The sequence below is a fragment of the Bos taurus genome, chromosome 13 (assembly GCF_002263795.3).
Source record: "Bos taurus isolate L1 Dominette 01449 registration number 42190680 breed Hereford chromosome 13, ARS-UCD2.0, whole genome shotgun sequence".
Classification (NCBI taxonomy): domain Eukaryota; kingdom Metazoa; phylum Chordata; class Mammalia; order Artiodactyla; family Bovidae; genus Bos; species Bos taurus.
The window spans coordinates 38,890,728-38,909,260 of NC_037340.1; the positions used below are offsets into that span (position 1 = coordinate 38,890,728).

The following is an 18,533-nucleotide window of genomic DNA, read 5'->3' on the forward strand; positions in this document are numbered from 1 at the left end:
GCCGCCGGCTGCCGCCTCCCGCCTCGCCCCGAGCTCCCGGGCGCGCTCGGCCCGGCCCCGGCCCCGGCTCGGCCCCGGCCCCGCGCGCGGACCATGGAGTAGGCGGACGGCCCTGCGACGCGCTCCCCGCCGCCGGCGAGGCCGGAGCAGCCCCGGGTGGCCTCGCCCGCCGGCCGAGTTGGCCCGCGGCGGGCCCTCCTCCCGCCGGTCCTCCCCGCTCCTCCTCCTCGGCCGCCGCCGCCCCCGCCTCCCGGCCGCCCCCGCCGCCCCCGCCGCGCCGCCGCCCGAGGCCGAGCGCGGACGCCGAGCGTGGGAGCCATGGCGCGCGAGGAGGACGGGGACCCCGAGCGCCCGGAGGCGGCGGCGCGGGCCGGCGGCGACGACGACGACGACGACGACGACGACGACGAGGAGGAGGGACTGAGCGACGACGAGGACGGAGATCGGGAGAACCGCGGCGGCCGCCAGGAGGAAGGAGAGGCGGCGGCGGCGGCCGCCGGGCGGGAGCGCAGCGAGGACGCGCCGCCGCCGCGCGCGGAGCTGCCTCCCGCCACCAGCCGCGCTGCGGCCGCCCGCGATCTGAGCGGCCGCCGCCCGCCGGGGACCCCGCCGGGGCCGCTGCCCTGCCGCGCGGAGAGGATGCCGTCGCCCGACCTGGAGGAGCGTGAGCGCCGCCGGAGCTGCCGGAGGGACCTTCTTCTGAGCCAGGTCTGCTTCCTGGCCCTGGTGGCGCTGCTGCTCTGGTCGCTGTCGAGCATGCGGGACCACGACGGTGAGTGCTAGCCGCTCGCCCCGAGTGGGCGCTGCGGCTCTGGCGGCGGCGCAGGGCGTCCAGGCCTGGGGACGCCCCCTGCCCCGGGCGGAGGGGCCCGGGAGGCGAGGACCGTGCGCGCGGGCGCGGGGCGCGGGTAGGACCGTGGCTGGCACGCTGGGCGCCTGGCTGCCCTGGGAACCGTCACCTGTGCCTCCCGGCTCTGCCCCGCTTCCTGCCACGAGCTGGAGGGACTGAGGGAGGCAGCAGTGGGGACTGTAACCCCTAAACAGGTCCCCCGTGGGCAGTAGTGAAGTTGTCCTGGTGAGCTTCGGCCCCTGCGCGCGTGACCACCTGTGCAACTCCTTGGCCTGTGGAGGGAGGGCAGGGAGAGGGCTGGTTGACCCGTGAACACAGTTAGTGCTCCGAACAGAACAGGCGGGGTGGACTGCCTGTTTCTTCGGAAGCTCCATCCCCCTCTTTCTAGAACAGGTGCCCGGGAACTAATGATAGGAAAAAAGTGCTGCCCCCGCCCCGCGCCCCGGCTAGATTTTGCGACTGGTTCTCCTCCACTGGTCCCTCGCTGGGAACACGGATCCCTTTTGCAGACTTGCAACGCGTGATGAAGCCGTTAGACGGGACCGCCGATGGTCTGTACCTTACTTTCAGGGTGCCCTGCGGTGCGCCCTCCCGGCACACAACTTCTGTCTTATTTTTGCCCTCGGCCTTTCTTGAGCTGAAATAGACCTGCTGAAGAATTGTGCTCAGCACAGTTGTTCACGGGCAAGAGTTTGGACCCTGGGTGTGCAGCTGTCAGAGAAACGGAGGAAAGGCTTGGAAGAATAGCTCTTGTAAAGCGGTTTTCTATCCCGGCTCCTCCAGTGGCGCGCTTGGTGGGAAAACAGATACGGAAATGCTCTGGAGGGAAAACAGTGGCAGATACATGCTTTGATGTTAAGATCCACGGAGCTCCAATACAAGGGGTTATGAAGTGCAGAAGGAAGGCATTTGGATAGTGATGCTCAAATATACTTAAGGGTACAATCAGTTAAAAAAGGGACCTTCCCCAATTGATTGTGCTCCTGCCTGGTGGGGAAAGTGGATGGTGGGTCTTGGTTCAGGTCTTAGCAGACTTCAGCATATATGGTAATAGGAGAGAGTCCGTCCAGGTCCTCAGTGGAGCCCTCGAGACTCCTGGTTCTCTGCGTTTCTCCAGGAACCTAGACTGTCTGGCCATGGGGACTGACATCCGAAAGTGGACGGTGCCCAGTGAGGGAGGCTGGACTCTCCAAGGGCAGAGTCTGATCTGCCAGAAGCAGTTCCTGGCCTTGTCTCAGGAGGAGGGTTTTCATTAACCCCCTTTTCATCATCGCAGCTTTGACAAGTGTAAAGCCAGTCCATACTATGGAAAGGGCCGTTTCAAGTCAGTTACACACCCGCCATCTTCCTACAGGTCAGGGCTCTCAGGCCATAGACTTCCTACCACTTTCCAGGCTACAAAAGACATTTTTTTCTCAGTGGGGAATGTGACCCAGATGGTTAAGTCCATCAGTGGCAGGGAGCTTCCTGGGCCCGAGGAAAGCTGGGATGTTCGGAGGAAGTGGGTGTCAGACACTCTGCAGACTTGAAGCTAGGTGACTAGATGTCATTTGAGGATGGACAGAAGTGTCCCTGCTAGGGACTCAGATTTGGGTCCAGTGTACAGCCCTATCTTCCATCCTTCCCCTGATTAGTCTCTCTCCTGCCTTTTCACCTCCTCTACACCCCCTCCCATAAATATGGGGCCTGAGAAGACCCCTACCCCAGCATCTTAAGATAACAGTGACATGTCAATGGGAGGGGAGCATGTGCCATTGAGCCCCCTGGATGTCATGCAAGTTGTAATTCTGTCTCAAATCACCTTTTCTTCCACTAGATAATGATAATTTCATTACATGGTGCGCAGCAAGATTGCTCAAGGCCCAGGTTTTTTGAAATAATTTTTAAGATACTAATTAACATGTGTGAATCTGCAAGTGATTATTTTGCTTAAGGGATTGCCATTCAGCATACCTAACCATCTGAATAGTGACTTTTACTAACTTAGGAGCTCCTCTGCTTGAGGGTCCTTTCAGTATGAATAAAAAGTTTGGAATGTAGCCTAGTTTTGAAGACACTCTGACTTGGAGAGGCCAAGCGATTCACTTACAGTCACACAGCAGTTGAGGAACAGAGGAAGAGATGAACCCGAGGTGACCTGGCTCTTTGATCCCATCTCTGTCCCCCGGCGTTTGTGCCACTCTCTGGGGCAGCTTGTAATATTTATATAACCACGTGGGGAGTGGTACCTTCATAATGATCAAAGGTGATGCTTCTGTTTATTTACCTTGAAAACCATGCAGTGATTAAGTGTAACTTCTCAGAAGCCTGTTTTCTAACACACGTTGATTTTTCTTTTTTTTCCAATAAAAAGGACAGTTCTTTTACCAAACCAAAATAGAGGTGTACAGCAGGTGTATTATATAAATAACGTTTCTGATGTATGGAATCGGAGATCCCTTTTAGGAACCCCTAACGAAACTCAGTATAGATTCTCTCCTCAGATGGGACAGGAGCATTGTTAGGCTTAAGTCAGGAAGAATTAACACTGGAATAAAGGGAAATGTTAATTCTCGCAACAACAAAAGCAGTAATAATGCTAACTGGAATTTGGCACGTTCTCCAGTGCCAGGCCCCGGCCGAGTACCCTTTCTATGCGTTGCTACATTCAAGTTGAGCACACTCTTTGCAGACGCTTGAGCCTCCAGTGCAGAAGGAAAGCCCAAGTTGCCCTATTTACTTGTTGCTGATGAAGATCTCATTTTGATGTTTTCACAGCCAATTTGCTAAGGCGGATTTTCTTTTTCTTTCTATTTTTTTTGCAGTCTGAATGGATTACTTTGTGTGTTTTGAGTGATTTAAAAGTGTTTAATTTTTATTTGGAGTCAGGAACCTGGTCCTCCTTTTCCAAAAGTGGTGTGGACAAAGTCCAGAGGTCCTTTGGAGGGAGTGGTTGAAGACATCCTCTCTCTTGAGATTCGTAGGGTGGTGAATGGTGATTAAGGAAAATTATACATATGTGTAAACTTGGAGCTACTCTTTGGCTTGGTTACTGTTGCCGCATAAGAGATCACTCCAAAATAATGGTGTGAAAAGACTCCTTTATGTTCTTACTTGAGGATTCTTTGTGGCAGTGACTTAGGGAGGGCCTGGTGGGGAGGACCGGCCTCTGCTTGGCTGTGTCGGGGTCTCAGGTGGAGACATTCAAGGACTGGGTGCCCTGACAGCCGGGCCTAAGTCGTCTGGAAGCAGCATCACTCCCATGTGTGGTGTTGATGCCAGCTGTTGGCTGGGCCCTCAGCTGGGCTGTCACCCCGGATATCTACATGTGGCCTCTCCATGTGCCTTTGTCTGAGCTTCCCCAGAACATGGCAGCTGGGCTCCAGGACAACAAGGTGGATGTGTCTGGCCTTTTTATGTGTCAGCCTCAGGTGTCGTGTGTACCACTGCCACTGCTTTCTGTTGATCAAGGAAGTGACAGATGTCAACCCGCAGTCACAGAGAGGGGACATAGATGCAACCACTTACTCAACGGAGGAGTGTCAGGACATATAGAAAAGTGGGCATGTGTGATGGAAGATGCTGTTGTGGTTGTCTTTGGGAAAAAACAGGATCCAAAGGGATGATGACTTAGGAGTGATTGTATATATTTCCCAAGATGGTAAAGGCAGATAATATATACATGTGTACATGTACACACATGCATACATACATGTGTGTATATATGTGTGTGATTATGTATATATGTGTAGTGTGGTATATGTGTGTGCAGTGTATATGTATATGTGTGTATGTGTCTATGTATTTGTGTGTTTATGTATGTGCATGAGTATGTATATGTGTGTGTATGTTTATATGAGTATGTGTGTATGTATTTATGTGTGTGTGCATGCATGCTGATTTGTTTTAGTTGTGTCTGACTCTGCAACCTTATGGACTATAGCCCACCAGACTCCTCTGTCCATGGGATTCTCCAGGCAAGAATACTGGAGTGGGTTGCCATGCCCTCCTCCAGGGAATCTTCCCGACCCAGTGATCAAACCCACGTCTCTATGTCTCCTGTATCGGCAGGTGTGCTCTTTACCACTAGCACCACCTGGGAATCCCATGTATACGTGTGTGTATGTACGTATAGGTGTGCACGTCTGTGTGTACGTGCATGTGTATATGTATAAATGTGTATATATGGGTGTATGCATATATGCACAAGTATGTATATATGTGTCTATATGTTATATGTGTATGCATATGTGTGTATGTATGGATGGATGTATATATGTGTGCATATGTGTGTGTATCTGTATGAGTGTGTTTACAATTTCTATTGATAGATCACCCAATCATGGTAACACCGCTGCTCGTCTTCCTGGTTGGGGGTCCAGAGATGGTATGTGAAGAGTGGCCGCAGTGGGACTTGAGCTTCACATTTCAGTGGCAGAGCTTTGTGGCTTCCTATCCCTTGGAGGGCCCTGATCATGACCTTTCAGTCCCTCCTGTAGATTCCCAGGGGTCGAGGCTGGCTGGACTCTCATCAAACTCTATCTTCCCTCTCCCCTGGCCAGGCAGGCCTTTCTTCTGCTCCGTAGACCCGACCCCAGACCCATAGCACATGCAGGCCACATTGTCACCACCCTACAGTTTATCCTCCACCCTTCACTTCCGTGACCAAGACCTTCCTGGCCAGACTGGATCCCCAGTTTGCTCTCTGAACACACTCTGTCTTCCCTTTGTAGCAGTCCTGCAGTTGGCAATTATATATTTCGTTATGACTTGATTATGTATTCGTTATGACATCTCCTTTTCACCAGAGTCTAAGTTCCCAGGAGGTCAGGGGCCCTGTGAACTTTTCTCACCTTTGTCACCCCGTCACCCTACCCAGAGTAGATGCTCAAAAGGCATTTGTTCGGTGTGGAGGCTGTTTCGATGTCTGAGCGACAGTGCCTGTGATGAAACCCAGCGATTGTATGTCAGAGCCCAGCTTACAGGCACACACTAGTTTTCATGATTTCTAATTCTGCCTTCAACCCAGCAAATTTGATGTTGTTACCTATTTTGCATAGACTCACCCTGACCTGAGAAAGGTGGGTGCCTCCATCAGAGGCACTTCATTCAGTGGCAGGACTTGAACTGAAGCCGCCCGCATCAGAGCTGCATAGCCCCGGCCTCAGAGGACACAAATGGAAAGCAGGAGCCACTCTGTCTTTTCCAGTCGACTGGGGAGTGAAGGAGTAACAGAAGGTTGCTTTCATAGAAGCAGTATTTTAGAAAAACATTCCTTTTCAACCTTTTCTATTTTCTGCCTAAACATATATAGATGTGTCTCCTTCCTCCTGGCTTTTCTTAGCTGCTCATCAACCCAGATTTTTCTCAAAGATTTCCTCCTCTTGTGAGTCTTGAATCCTTGTGGGAAGATTTTTTTTTTTTTTACCCTGGAGGGTTGGCAAAGCCCAAAGAATTGCAAAACCAGCCATTTGCGGAGGATTCCAAGGTCTGGTGGAAGTTGGCTGATAGGATAGGCTTTTGGCAACTCTCTTTTTCCTTCAGAAGATTTCTGTTTCTTGAGCAGAATAGTTTTGGAGGGGGGAATAAAAGGACACAGACGTTTATCCTGGAGGAACCGGGGTCTGCGAGGGTTCAGAAAATGTCCCTGAAGTCGCAGGGCAAATGGGTAGTCCTGCCAGGAAGGGAATTCGAGTTTTTCTGGCCTCTTCCAGTGTTCAGTTTCTGTAGAGCTTATTTGGCAATGGTTTTATTTTCTCATTTTCAGGGGTGTTACACGTGGTCCCATTTTGTGCCATCTGAGAATTAAGTATTGAGGATTCAGTGGAAGGAGATTTTCTATGCATGAAGCGGTGATGGGCACCATTCGGGCAGTTCGAATCATGGAGTTGTGATGTTTCAGATTTGGATGGCATCTCCCAGTCTCCCTCCTGCTGTGAGGTCCCTGTCTGTCTACACCTGTTCTCTCTTCATCCTCATCCCTGGGCTGGGTGATGCTTTTCATTGTTGCAAGTCCTAGGGACTTCACTCACCTCCCTGGTCTTCCCAACCTTGCTCCCACCTCTGTAAATGGTCCCTTATGAAACTCCCTTCAACAGTATCCCTTGAGTGAGTTTCTGCCTGGACCCAACTGGTGTAAAACATAGGGATCTTCGTTGCTTCTTTCTGGAAATGTGTGGCAGGTTTTTGCTCATTGTTGCGCTGATAGCCGTGTCTGAGATGGATACCCACGATATCCTCATGATGCTCTGACTTTTGTGGGAAGAGACACATTGAACAACTGATTTTCAAGAATTTTGAGAGACAAATGAGAAATACAGCATGATGTGGAGGAGGTCTTGGTCCAGGGTGGGAGATGCTGGAACCTGGAAAATAAAGGCGTTAGGGCTGGTGAAGAAAGGACAAAACCACAAATGTACAGAAAATGGGTAAAAGAAGCTGGAAGGCAGTTCATAAAACAAACAAGCAAGCAAAAACATTTGCAAATGGCCTGTTGACACAAGTAAAAATCCTCAGCCTTGATAGTAACAGGAGAAGCTAAATTGTAAAATGACGAGTTACCATTTTATAGTATCAGACCAGCAAAAATGAAAACAAAGTGTTGCCAAAGATGCAGGGGAGACTGCTTCTCTCGTTTATGGCAAGTGAGGATGTGCCACGGTGCCCAGGATGGGGGGAGACTGCAGCAGACTGACAGGGTGCTAGGCATAGACCTCCTGTGATGCCTCTGCCTTTTAATGAGATCGATGTGCGGGAAAGTGGGGAGGTAGGATGAGAATGGCAATACAAAGTATTTGAGACGTGGATAGAAATGCAACTTGTCTGGACCCATCTGTGACCACGGAACAGGTTGGTCCTGACCCTGGGAACTCCAGAGTGCAGGGATTAGGTGAGAGTTCAGGGGAACAGGGGAGAGGCCCCTGTTCCTTCTGGAGCATGCCCAAACCCATCCAGGTTGCTAATTGAAATTTATTTTACTTATTTATTTTTGGTTGTGCTGGTTCTTCGTCACTCTGCAGGCTTTTCTCTAGTTGCGGCCGTTGGGGGCTACTCTCTAGCTGCAGTGCACAGGCTCTGGGACTCGAGGGCTTCAGTAGTTGCTCCCGGGCTCTAGAGCCAGAGGTTCAGTAGTTGTGGCACACGGGCTTAGTTGCTCCATGGCATGTGGGATCTTCTCGGACTGGGGATGGAAGCTGTGTCTCCTGCATTGGCAGGTTAATTCTTTACCACTGAGTCACCAGGGAAGCCCCTACAACTTGGGGATTTAAATCATGAGATCCAGCCAGCATGCTTGTTTGTCAATCACGCTTCTTTTCTGAGAGGGTGAACAAATAAAGTAAGCTCATCACCTGACCTACTTCCAGGGAATTTCATGTTGCAACTTTGTATTTTCCTTTTCCTTTTCCCCTGTGTGCTTCTGCTTGTTTGGCCTTGGCAGAAGTCATTTTCACGATCGTGACATGCATTGGAATCTAAACTTGGGAAGGACGGGAAGTACCAAGTGGGTTTCTTGAGCAGGATTTTGACGTAAGAACAAAGGTCATGGGGATGAGCATGGGGGACCAGGAGACGGAGTGCCCCACTGGCCCCACTGGCCAGAGACTAGCACTAGTCTCTCTGTATTCTTCCTCAGATTCTTTTCCATTATAGTTTATTATAAGATAATGAATATAGTTCCCCACGCTAAACAGTAGGTCTCTGTTGTTTATTTTATATGTATGTATGATAATCCAATACTCCTAATTTATCCTCCCCTTTGGTAACCATAAATTGTTTTTTATGTCTGTGAATCTGTTTCTGTTTTGTAAGTAAGTTCATTTGTTACCACTTTTTTGATTCCACATTTAAGTGATATCATATGCTATTTGTCTTTATCTGTCTGACTTATTATGACAATCTCTAGGTCCGTGCATGTTGCTGGAGATGGCATGATTTCATTCTTTTCTATGGATGATTTTCATTCTTTTTTACCCCATGGCGTATATGGACCACATCTTCTTTATCCACCCGTCTCTTGATGGACGTTAGGTTGTTTCCATGTTGACTACTGTTAACTAGCGCTCCTATGAACATTAGAGTGCATGCATCTTTTCAGATCAGAGTCTTCTCCAGATGCATGCCCAGGAAAGGGATTGCTGGGTCATATGGTAACTCTATTTTAAGTTACTACTAGAGTCATTTTAATCGGGTTTCCTCAGTGGCTCAGTGGGTAAGAATCTGCCTGCAATGCAGGAGATGTCAGTTCGATCCCTGGGTTGGGAAGATCCCCTGGAGGAGGAAATGGCAACCCACTCCAATATTCTTGCTTAGGAAATCCCATGGACAGAGGAGCCTAGCAGGATATAGTCCATGGGGTCACAAAGAGTCAGACATGACTGAGTGACTGAACACACACACACACACACACACACACACACACACACACACACACACAGTGTCATTTTTAAGAAAGAACATGAAATGCTCATTTTGGAACATTTTGACTTTGATTACTGGTAGGACACCTAGGTGGATATATAGTGGGTGGTTGAAAGTCAAGATTATAAGTAGCTGCTTCAGGTAAAGGTCTGTGAGGGTTTGCATGAGGGTTGGAATCACACCTTTGGTGAGTTCTGTGCGTCTCAGTCTTCTGCACATGTCGTAATCACCAGGGAACTTTAAACCTTGCATCTGGGTCCTACCAGCTGGGGATTGTGATATAATGCCCTAGGGTATAGCTTGGACATTGGGATTTTTCTAAAGGGGGGCAGGTGGGTCTACCTTGCAGCCAACACTGGGCACCACTGGCCGCAATCAGGTCAGTTTCTTATTGCAGCCACCTCAGTGCTCTTGGTGGCTCAGCTGTGAGATACACTGGGCTTAATTTTTCTATTCTGAACATGACTTAATATTTGGTGGCTTGGTATTCTAAGCCTTCACCATTAACTGAAGCCCAGACTTTCCTCTGGTTGCCTTCATTTCCTCCTCATGTGCCCAGAGTATGAAAGTGTTAGTTGCCCACTTGTGTCTGACTCTTTGCGACCCCATGGACTGTAGCCCGCCAGGCTCCCCTGTCCATGGATTCTCCAGGCAAGCAGACTGGCATAGGTAGCCATTCCCTTCTCCAGGGGATCTTCCTGACCCAGGGATTGAACCTGGGTCTCCTGCATTGCAGGCAGATTCTTTACCATCTGAGCCACGGGGGAAGCCCTCATGTGCAGATATTCTGTCCAGCGCTCTTTTGGAAGAAGTCTTTTCCAGATTCTTCTGCCCGTTCTAATCTGGACGGGTGGCTTGTTAAATCTGCTGCCCAGCTGTCATCTTGACATCTTTCTTCAGTTTCATCCTCCATGTGTTTTTTTTTTTTTCCTCCAGCTTTCCTTATGTTGAAAGCCATTTTTCCTGGAACCCACATAGGTATCTCTCTTAGTTTATTTCTTCATTTTTGGTATGCATTTTTGGGATACCACACTCACAGTGCCTCCTAAGACAGGGGTGTGGGAATCAAAACAAAGGTTTGAGATGTTGTGGGCTTGACAATATGTTAATTCTACCCCCACACTTAGAAGAGTGTTAGACTGGATCAGGGTTTAGGTTGGAGCATGTTTTCTTTGGAATTTTGTAGGCTTAGCTCTTCTAGCCTCCAGTGTTGCCTCTGAGAAGTTTGATGGTGTCTTAGTTTTTTATTGTTTTAATTGTTTTCTCACTCTCTAAAAGCATGTGTGCTCACTGCTTTGTTCCTGATGTGCAGTTGTATCACAGTTATATGGCTGTTGCAGTTCATGTATTTTCTTGGGTACATTCACCTGGTTCTTTTATCCTGAAAGCTAATGTCCATTAGGTCTGGGAACTTGTCTGTCATTTCCTCTACCCTAACTTCCTTGGGTTCTAAAATCACTGAGGATGGTGACTGCAGCCATGAAATTAAAAGATTCTCCTTAGAAGGAAAGCTATGATAAACCTAGACAGTATATTAAAAAGCAGAGATATCACTTTGCTGACAAAGGTCTGTATAGTCAAAGCGATGGTTTTTCCAGTAGTCACATATGGATGTGAGAGTTGGATCATAAAGAAGACTGAGTGCTGAAGAATTGATGCTTTCAGATAGTGATGCTGGAGGAGACTCTTGAGAGTCTCTTGGACTGCAAGAAGATCAAACAAGTCAATCCTAAAGGAAATCAGTCCTGAATATTAATTGGAAGGACTGATGCTGAAGCTGAAACTCTAATACTTCGGCCACCTGATATGAGGACCTGACTCACTGGAAAAGACCCTGATGCTGGAAAAGATTGAAGGCAGGAGGAGAAGGGGACAACAGAGGATAAGATGGTTGGATGGCATCACTGACTCTATGGATATGAGTTTGAATAAGCTCCAGGAGTTGGTCATGAACAGGGAAGCCTGGCGTAGTACAGCCCATGGGGTCACAGAGTCGGACATAACTGAGCAATTGAACAATGACAACCCTAAGTTCTCTGCTTACTCTTTCTGGATTATGTATTATTGGGTGTTTGACTTCCTACATTGATCTTTTTTATTATCTCTTCTCTCCTATTTTTTCTCATCCTTCTGTTCTAATTTCTGTAGGTTTTCTTAATCATACCCTCTAATTCTTTTTTTTTCCCCTCTAATTCTTATGCCAGGCTTTTTATTTCTGCTGTCATATTTTTACCTTCTGAGAGCTCTTTTTTCCTCTGCAAGTTATTTTTAGTACCATCCTGTTCTGCTTCATCAATACAGTATCATCTTTTATATCCCTAAGTATATTAATAGTAGTCTGTGGTTTTCTTTTCTTTGAATGAACTCTCTGTCTCCCAGTTGCTCTTGTCTGTTGTTGTTTTCCCTATTATGTGCTTTCTTCTTACGTCAAGGGACCTGTGGCCTCTGCTCGTATTTAAGTGAGCCCCGTTAACAAGGAGGCTGGGAACCATGCACATGGGGCGGGGGGAGGATCTGCTGATGGTGCCTGTGTAAGGTGACCTGACTGGCTGTGTCCCTGGATAGTGCTCCTAGTTTTAGATCTTTATCAGAGGGCGGTCAGATTTCCCAGAGGAGAGTCCCCTGGTGTCCTGTCCTAAAGACAAAAACCTGGTTATTCCCAGGAATCCAGTGGGGGAGGAGGTGGCGGTTGAGTGTGTAGGGGGGCTGTTCAGCAGAAACACTCCTATACCCAAGAACAGTTGTGTGAAAGAGCTGACAGTTTATTCTGATACGTTGCAGGACCATCTGAAGCTGCCTCGAGTCTCCCCCCGCCTTCCTCTCCTCCCTTCCTGCTGTCCCCCTTTTCTCTCCAGTGTGTGTGCTCAGTGGCTCACTCATGTCCGCCTCTTCGTGGCCCCATGGACTGTAGCCCGTGAGGCTCCTCTGTCCATGGAATTTCCCAGGCAGGAATACTGGAGTGGGTTGTCATCTTCTCCTCCAGAGGATCCTCCTGACCCAGGGATTCAACCTCTGTCTCCTGCGTTGGCAGGCGGATTCTTTACCACTAGTGCCAACTGGGAAGCCCCTTTTAACTCCTATGCACATGAAACTGGTAAGGGTTGTTGTCTTTTAAGAGGGCTGATGGTCGGGGTTGGGGGAAGGCATAGATTTTACCATATCCTTTCTTATTCATTGAAAAATATTATTGAGATAATTGTAGAGTCACAGGCAGTGGCAAGAAATAACGCTGTTTCTTCTGATGGTAAACTATTGCAAAACTTGAGTGAAGTATAATTTCATAACCAGAGTAGGGACACATTGATGCAGCCTACCAACCTTATTCATTTATATTGTATGTGTACCAACCCAGTCAAAATATTGAACTGACCCAACGTCACAAAGATGACTTGTGTTGATCCTCTGTAACCATACACACTCCAGGTACCTTTTTGTATAAAACGAACAGTCACGTTAAGTAACTCCTATCACCTATTCCAAAAATTAAGCTTATGAGAAAATTATATGTCATACAAATATTCTATTCTTGGTGCTATTACACCTGACTTATCCTTAAAAAAGAAAAGAAAATGATAACTTGAAGAATTAAGGGCAATTTCCCCACCAGTAATGTTGCTGTACTCCAAAGACTGCTTGTAAGTTGAGGGGCAGGGGGACGAGTGTGAAGAAGGTCAGTCTGTCTCAGTGAAGTTAGGGGGGACATCGGGGGAGGAGGTGGCCTCCATCCTTGCAGTTTGATCACTTTCGGGTACAGTAACCTGAGCTAAGTGCCAGATAAAGGCCATGCATGGCTAGTTAACAGTTTTCTTTGATGAATAATTTTTGTCTGTCATTTGCACAGTATTTCTGAATAAATGCTCCATGAAAATAATTCACCCAAACACTTGCCTCCTTCAGGAAGTTTAGACATGCCCTTTGAGACATTGCTTTTACCATTATTCACCACTGTTTGTTGACTGCTGGAGAATACTGGGGATGGAGATCGTGGGCACTTTAGTATGTTAACATCTGATCTTATGTTTGAGGAAACTGATGTGAAAGAGAATTTAAACTGGAAACAGAATCCTGGTTTTCTGACTTATTGCTTAGTAAATACTTAAGACAAAAATAGCAGAAAATTCAGATTAGAAATATATTTGATACATATGGACTGGGTGAAATTATTTCAAATTCTGAAATGCTGGTATCTTGCTGGGAATTATATGTCCTGTGGTGTGGTCATTAAATGGGGAAACTTAGGGATTTTTAGAGTGAGTTACTTCCTGTAGCATATCAATTTGGTTGTTCAGAAATCTTGGTCCATGGAACACTTTTAGCTTACTTTAGGAGAAAGGTAAAATTTTGGCTTACCTTGGCTTACCTTTTACCTGGGTAGTCACTTCATATAGCCATGAGAATGATTGGTCATTTTAAAAATTAGTGTCCATTAATTTTTCTTGTTAGGGGTCTTTGAGTTTATAAGATTTCAACTATTTTCACCCCTCATGTTGTAATTCTAGTCTGTGATCTGAACATGACTTCCGAAGTTTCGTAGGATCTTAATAACCCCAGCTTTGAAAGTTAATGACCTTCTGCATTATGACGGTTTGCTCATTTGACATCACAAGTGTTTGTTGGGATACATACAGAAAGAAAACTCATTGAACCTACTTTTGATAAATCTGGGCATGAGGACAGGTTGGTTTCAGTAATTTCCAGGGTTGTGATGTTGATATGTTTCCTCCCATACATATTATAAAATTGCTGTAATACTATGGATAAGGTCTTGAATCCTGCTTTTAAAATTAAAAGCAACTGAATACACAGTGGAACTGACTGATGGTCAGAACAGAACTGTCACCCCTCAAAATCCCCCTTAAACTATCCACTTGTATCACACTGTACCCACCCCAACCCCCTGTACTCTGCCACCGTACTTTTGTCTTTTATGAATGTCATACAGATGGAATGCTACAGTATGTAATCTTTTGACACTAGAATCTTCCTTTGTTGAGAATTTTTATCAGAAGTGGATATTGAAGTTCATCACATGATTTACCTGCATGAAATGATTCAATCTCGTGGTTTTTCTTCTTTAGACAGTTAATGTGGTGGATTGCATGGATTGGTTTTTGAATATAGAATCAGCCTTGCATACCACAGATAAGCCCTACTTGACAAGGGTGTTTTTTTCATGGTGTATTTTTCTGGATTTGAATTGATCATATTTTCTTGAGGACTTTTATATCTGTGATCACCCAGGATACCTGCCCTAGGTTTCTTTTCTAGTATTATCTTTGTCTGGTTTTGTTGGGTCCACGCAATGAAACAGGAGGTATTTCCTTCTGTTTTCTGGAAAAGATTGTGTAGTGTTGGTGGAGTCTGCTTTTAAACTTGTTATAAAGATTTCTCCATGGCATGAAACCTAAAAATTAATTTTAATGTCTACATAGTAATATTATTAAAATCACAGTATTTCTTAGTATTGTGTGACGTTATTATATATTTACAATATATAAATGTATATGGGGGCTTCCTATATATATTTGCAGGCGATGAAGAATCTGCCTGCAGTGCAGGAAGTTGCAGGAGATGCAGGTTTGATCCCTGGGTCGGGAAGATCCCTTGAAGGCAGGTACGGCAACCCACTCCAGTATTCTTGGCTGGAGAATCCCATGGACAGAGGAACCTGGCGGGCTGCTGTCCATAGGGTCGCCAAGAGTCGGACACAACTGAAGTGACCGAGCATGCACAAGAACATACACACACACATATATAATACTTCTTACAAGTTAAGTGAAATATATTGAACACTTGGCATGTTTGGGGCACTGTTCCAAGTGCTTTCCCTGTACCAATGGAATAGGTACAATTAGTTTAAGTCAGTTGCTCGAGCTCACAAAGTTTCTATGTGGCCAAGTAGGCTGTGGGCTCAGGCTGTTGGATTCCACATCTCATGGTTTTAACTGTGACATTGTATCCTCTGATTATGCCAGAATTTGTTTATTTAGGCCTCCATTTGAGATAGTGAGGTATTTTCCATGTCTTCACTGTGATGATTGTTCTTGTGCTGAGGTCTTTGATGGCCTCTTTAGGCTGGGTCCCTGGAAATACTGTTTCACTGTCGGAGTGTGGGCCCATTGTAAAGGCTACCACACACCACTGTCTGACTTTCCAGGAATCTGAATGAATTAGAAATTCTAACAGCACTGTTTGGGAGTGCTCAATTCAGTGTTCCCTGCCAGAATTGAGGATTGTGATAATTTTACACATTTTAAATTCAATTTGATGGCAGACGGACAGTATCTCATTGCTTTAGTTTGCCTTCCTTCTTTGCTAGTAAAACTGAATTGTTTTTTATTTTAAGAAATTGATTGCTAACAAGAGTGAAATATATTTTGAACCCAACAGAACAAAACAAAATTAAAACCTGCCATCATTTCAAAGCAAAGAAGAAAGATTAAAAAATAATTTGCAGAAATTCCTCAGGTGACCAGTTACTAATACCAACTGCTAGAGATACTCATTTTCAAACAGTTAATTATTGTCATCAAATAGATGTTAAACAAATTGAATCTAACTTTTTAAAATTTAAAATGTTTGCTTCTGTATTTCTCTGCTTGATATATTTATCAGTGTTAATACATAGATAACCTGAGTTTTATATCTTTATCATGCTTAAGGCTTATATTCATAATTTTCTCATTGAATAAAGTAACTGGCTCCCACATATTTCAGTGTTTTATAATTATCTAACATGAAAATATTTTATTTTGTAATTATTTTTAAAGATTCTTATTGATCATTTGTATTTTTTTGCTTGTGAGAAAAATTTGTTCATGTCAGTTCTCCTTTTTTTCCCCCAATGGAATAATAGTGTTTTTCTCAGTAATCTGTAAGAGTTCTTTATATATCCTATGTATAAATCTTTTATCTTGTTTTGTAAATTTTGCCTGGATTTTTGGCGTACAGAAAAAATTATTTTTATCTAGTCAGAACTCTCTTTTCCCTTTTATTTTTTTTTCATTGTTTATTCTCAGATCCAGGATCTCAATTATATATTTATATCATGTAATCCTTTGGTCTCCCCCTCCTCATTTTTATGGTTTAATGTTTTAAAAAACTAACCCTTTACTTCATTTGAAATTTATCTTAGTAGGAGCTGCTGCTGCTGCTGCTAAGTCGCTTCAGTCGTGTCCGACTCTGTGCGACCCCATAGACAGCAGCCCACCAGGCTCCCCCGTCCCTGGGATTCTCCAGGCAAGAACACTGGGGTGGGTTGCCATTTCCTTCTCCAATGCATGAAAGTGAAAAGTGAAAGTGAAGTCGCTCAGTCATGTCCGACCCTCAGGAATCCCATGGACTGCAGCCTACCAGGCTCCTCCACCCATGGGATTTTCCAAGCTGGAGTAGGGTGCCATTGCCTTCTCCATCTTAGCAGATTAACAGATTTCACACAAATTGTTTATTGACTAATATTTCTTTTACCCTCACATTTGTAGTGTCACCTGTAGCCCATGCTTAAAGCTGTTCTTGTGATATCTACTTAGTTCTCTTTTCCCATTAATTAATCATTGTAGTTTGTTCACATGTGAATTATCTGATGGGACAAAACTCCTCACCTCTTGTTTGGGGGGAAAATCATTTGCTAGTATTCATTTATACTTGTGGGTGAACTTTAGAATCTCTGTTAAATTTTGTCCAAATGCCTGTAGGTTTTGACAAATTTATAAAAAAGAACTGTGAAAATGCAACATTTTACAGCATCGATTCATCTCATAGTGTGCTTCTTAATCAAGGCTTTAAAAAAATCTGTCAAGATTCATGATTATTTTCCTATATTTTTCTTACATTTATTTGTGAAAGTTCTTCTGTTATTATTTATTGTTGCTATTGTTTTGTTTTTATATCTATTTTTGAAATGTTTTTTCTTTAAAATTTCTTAATTTTATTTGTAAATGTTAAGCTATGTAAATAATAATAAAAACAATAATTTGCTACTATGGAGGATTTTTAAGATTCATTCTATATTCGAATAGCTTTTTAGTATCACTTGTCAGTTAACCTAGTTATTTTTCATTATGCAATGGAACTTTCCTTTTATTTCTAGTTTTCTAAGAGTTTTTGAAAAAGCAGCCATGAATGTTGTTTGCAGTCAAATGCCTTGTTAACATTTATTGACGTGTTTAATGTAGATCAGTCCTGGGTGTTCATTGGAAGGACTGATGCTGAAGCTGAAACTCCAATACTTTGGCCACCTCATGCGAAGAGATGACTTATTGGAAAAGACTCTGATGCTGGGAGGGATTGGGGGCAGGAGGAGAAGGGGACGACAGAGAATGAGATGGCTGGATGGCATCATCGACTCCATGGACATGAGTTTGGGTAAACTCCGGGAGCTGGTGATGGACAGGGAGGCCTGGTGTGCTGTGATTCATGGGGTCGCAAAGAGTCGGACACGACTGAGCGACTGAACTGAACTGAATGTAACATAATGTCAGTAAATCCATATTAAATTGCTCCTGAAATAAATCTTAGGTAGCTATATTTTTTCTTTTAAAATGATGTTAGATTTTATTGATTCATATTTTATATAGAAATTTTTCTTTTTGTATTCATGATATAGTGACATACAACTTCCTTGCCAGGATTTGGTGTTATCACTACACTTGCTTTACAAAGCAAATTGATGATTCTCATGTTTTTCTACATTCTACAATATTTTATGAAGCGTGGGAATAATCTGCAACTTTAGAATTTGAAAGAACACTTTGTAGCACTGCCTGGCCTAGAGTTTCTTGAGGGTAATTTTGGACAAACTTTTCAATTTCTTCCCTTGCTGCTTTTCTGTGTAGGTAATTTGTTTTCCCAGAAAAGCACTAGTCTCTTTAAGATTTTGTAAATGAACAAAATTATGCATTGCATTTTAACTTGTTCTGTAATGCTGATTATGTAACATTTTCTCATTTCTGACTTACGTGTTTCTCTTTCTTTTCTCCTTGGTCAAATCCGACTGTATTTAGTTTGTTTTATTATTTTTGGATGACCCATCTCATGTGTATCTTTGCAGTTTTGCTTTTTCTCCTATTTTATGAGTCATTGATTATGTCTTTAATAGTTCTTTAAAATCTTGTTAATTCTTTTGGTTTCTTTTCTAATTTCTTGACTTACGTGCTTTATTTATATGTTTTTATTTTTTGTTGCTAATGATACATTTGGGGCTTCCCAAGTGGCGCCAGGGGTTAAGAACCCGCCTGCCAATGTAGAAGACATAAGAGACGTGGGTTTGATCCCTGGGTCAGGAAGA

The 18,533-nt window shown here is 44.8% G+C and overlaps 1 protein-coding gene across 1 annotated transcript in view; it reads left to right on the top strand.

Moving 5' to 3' along the window:
- Positions 1 to 286: 286 nt before the first annotated feature.
- Positions 287 to 18,533, top strand: part of SLC24A3 (solute carrier family 24 member 3) — a 445,825-nt gene continuing 427,578 nt past the window's right edge. The window contains exon 1 of the mRNA XM_025001037.2: positions 287 to 772. Within this exon, the coding sequence (XP_024856805.1) occupies positions 319 to 772 (454 nt within the window). The 5' untranslated portion in view covers positions 287 to 318. The remainder of the gene's footprint in view (positions 773 to 18,533) is intronic.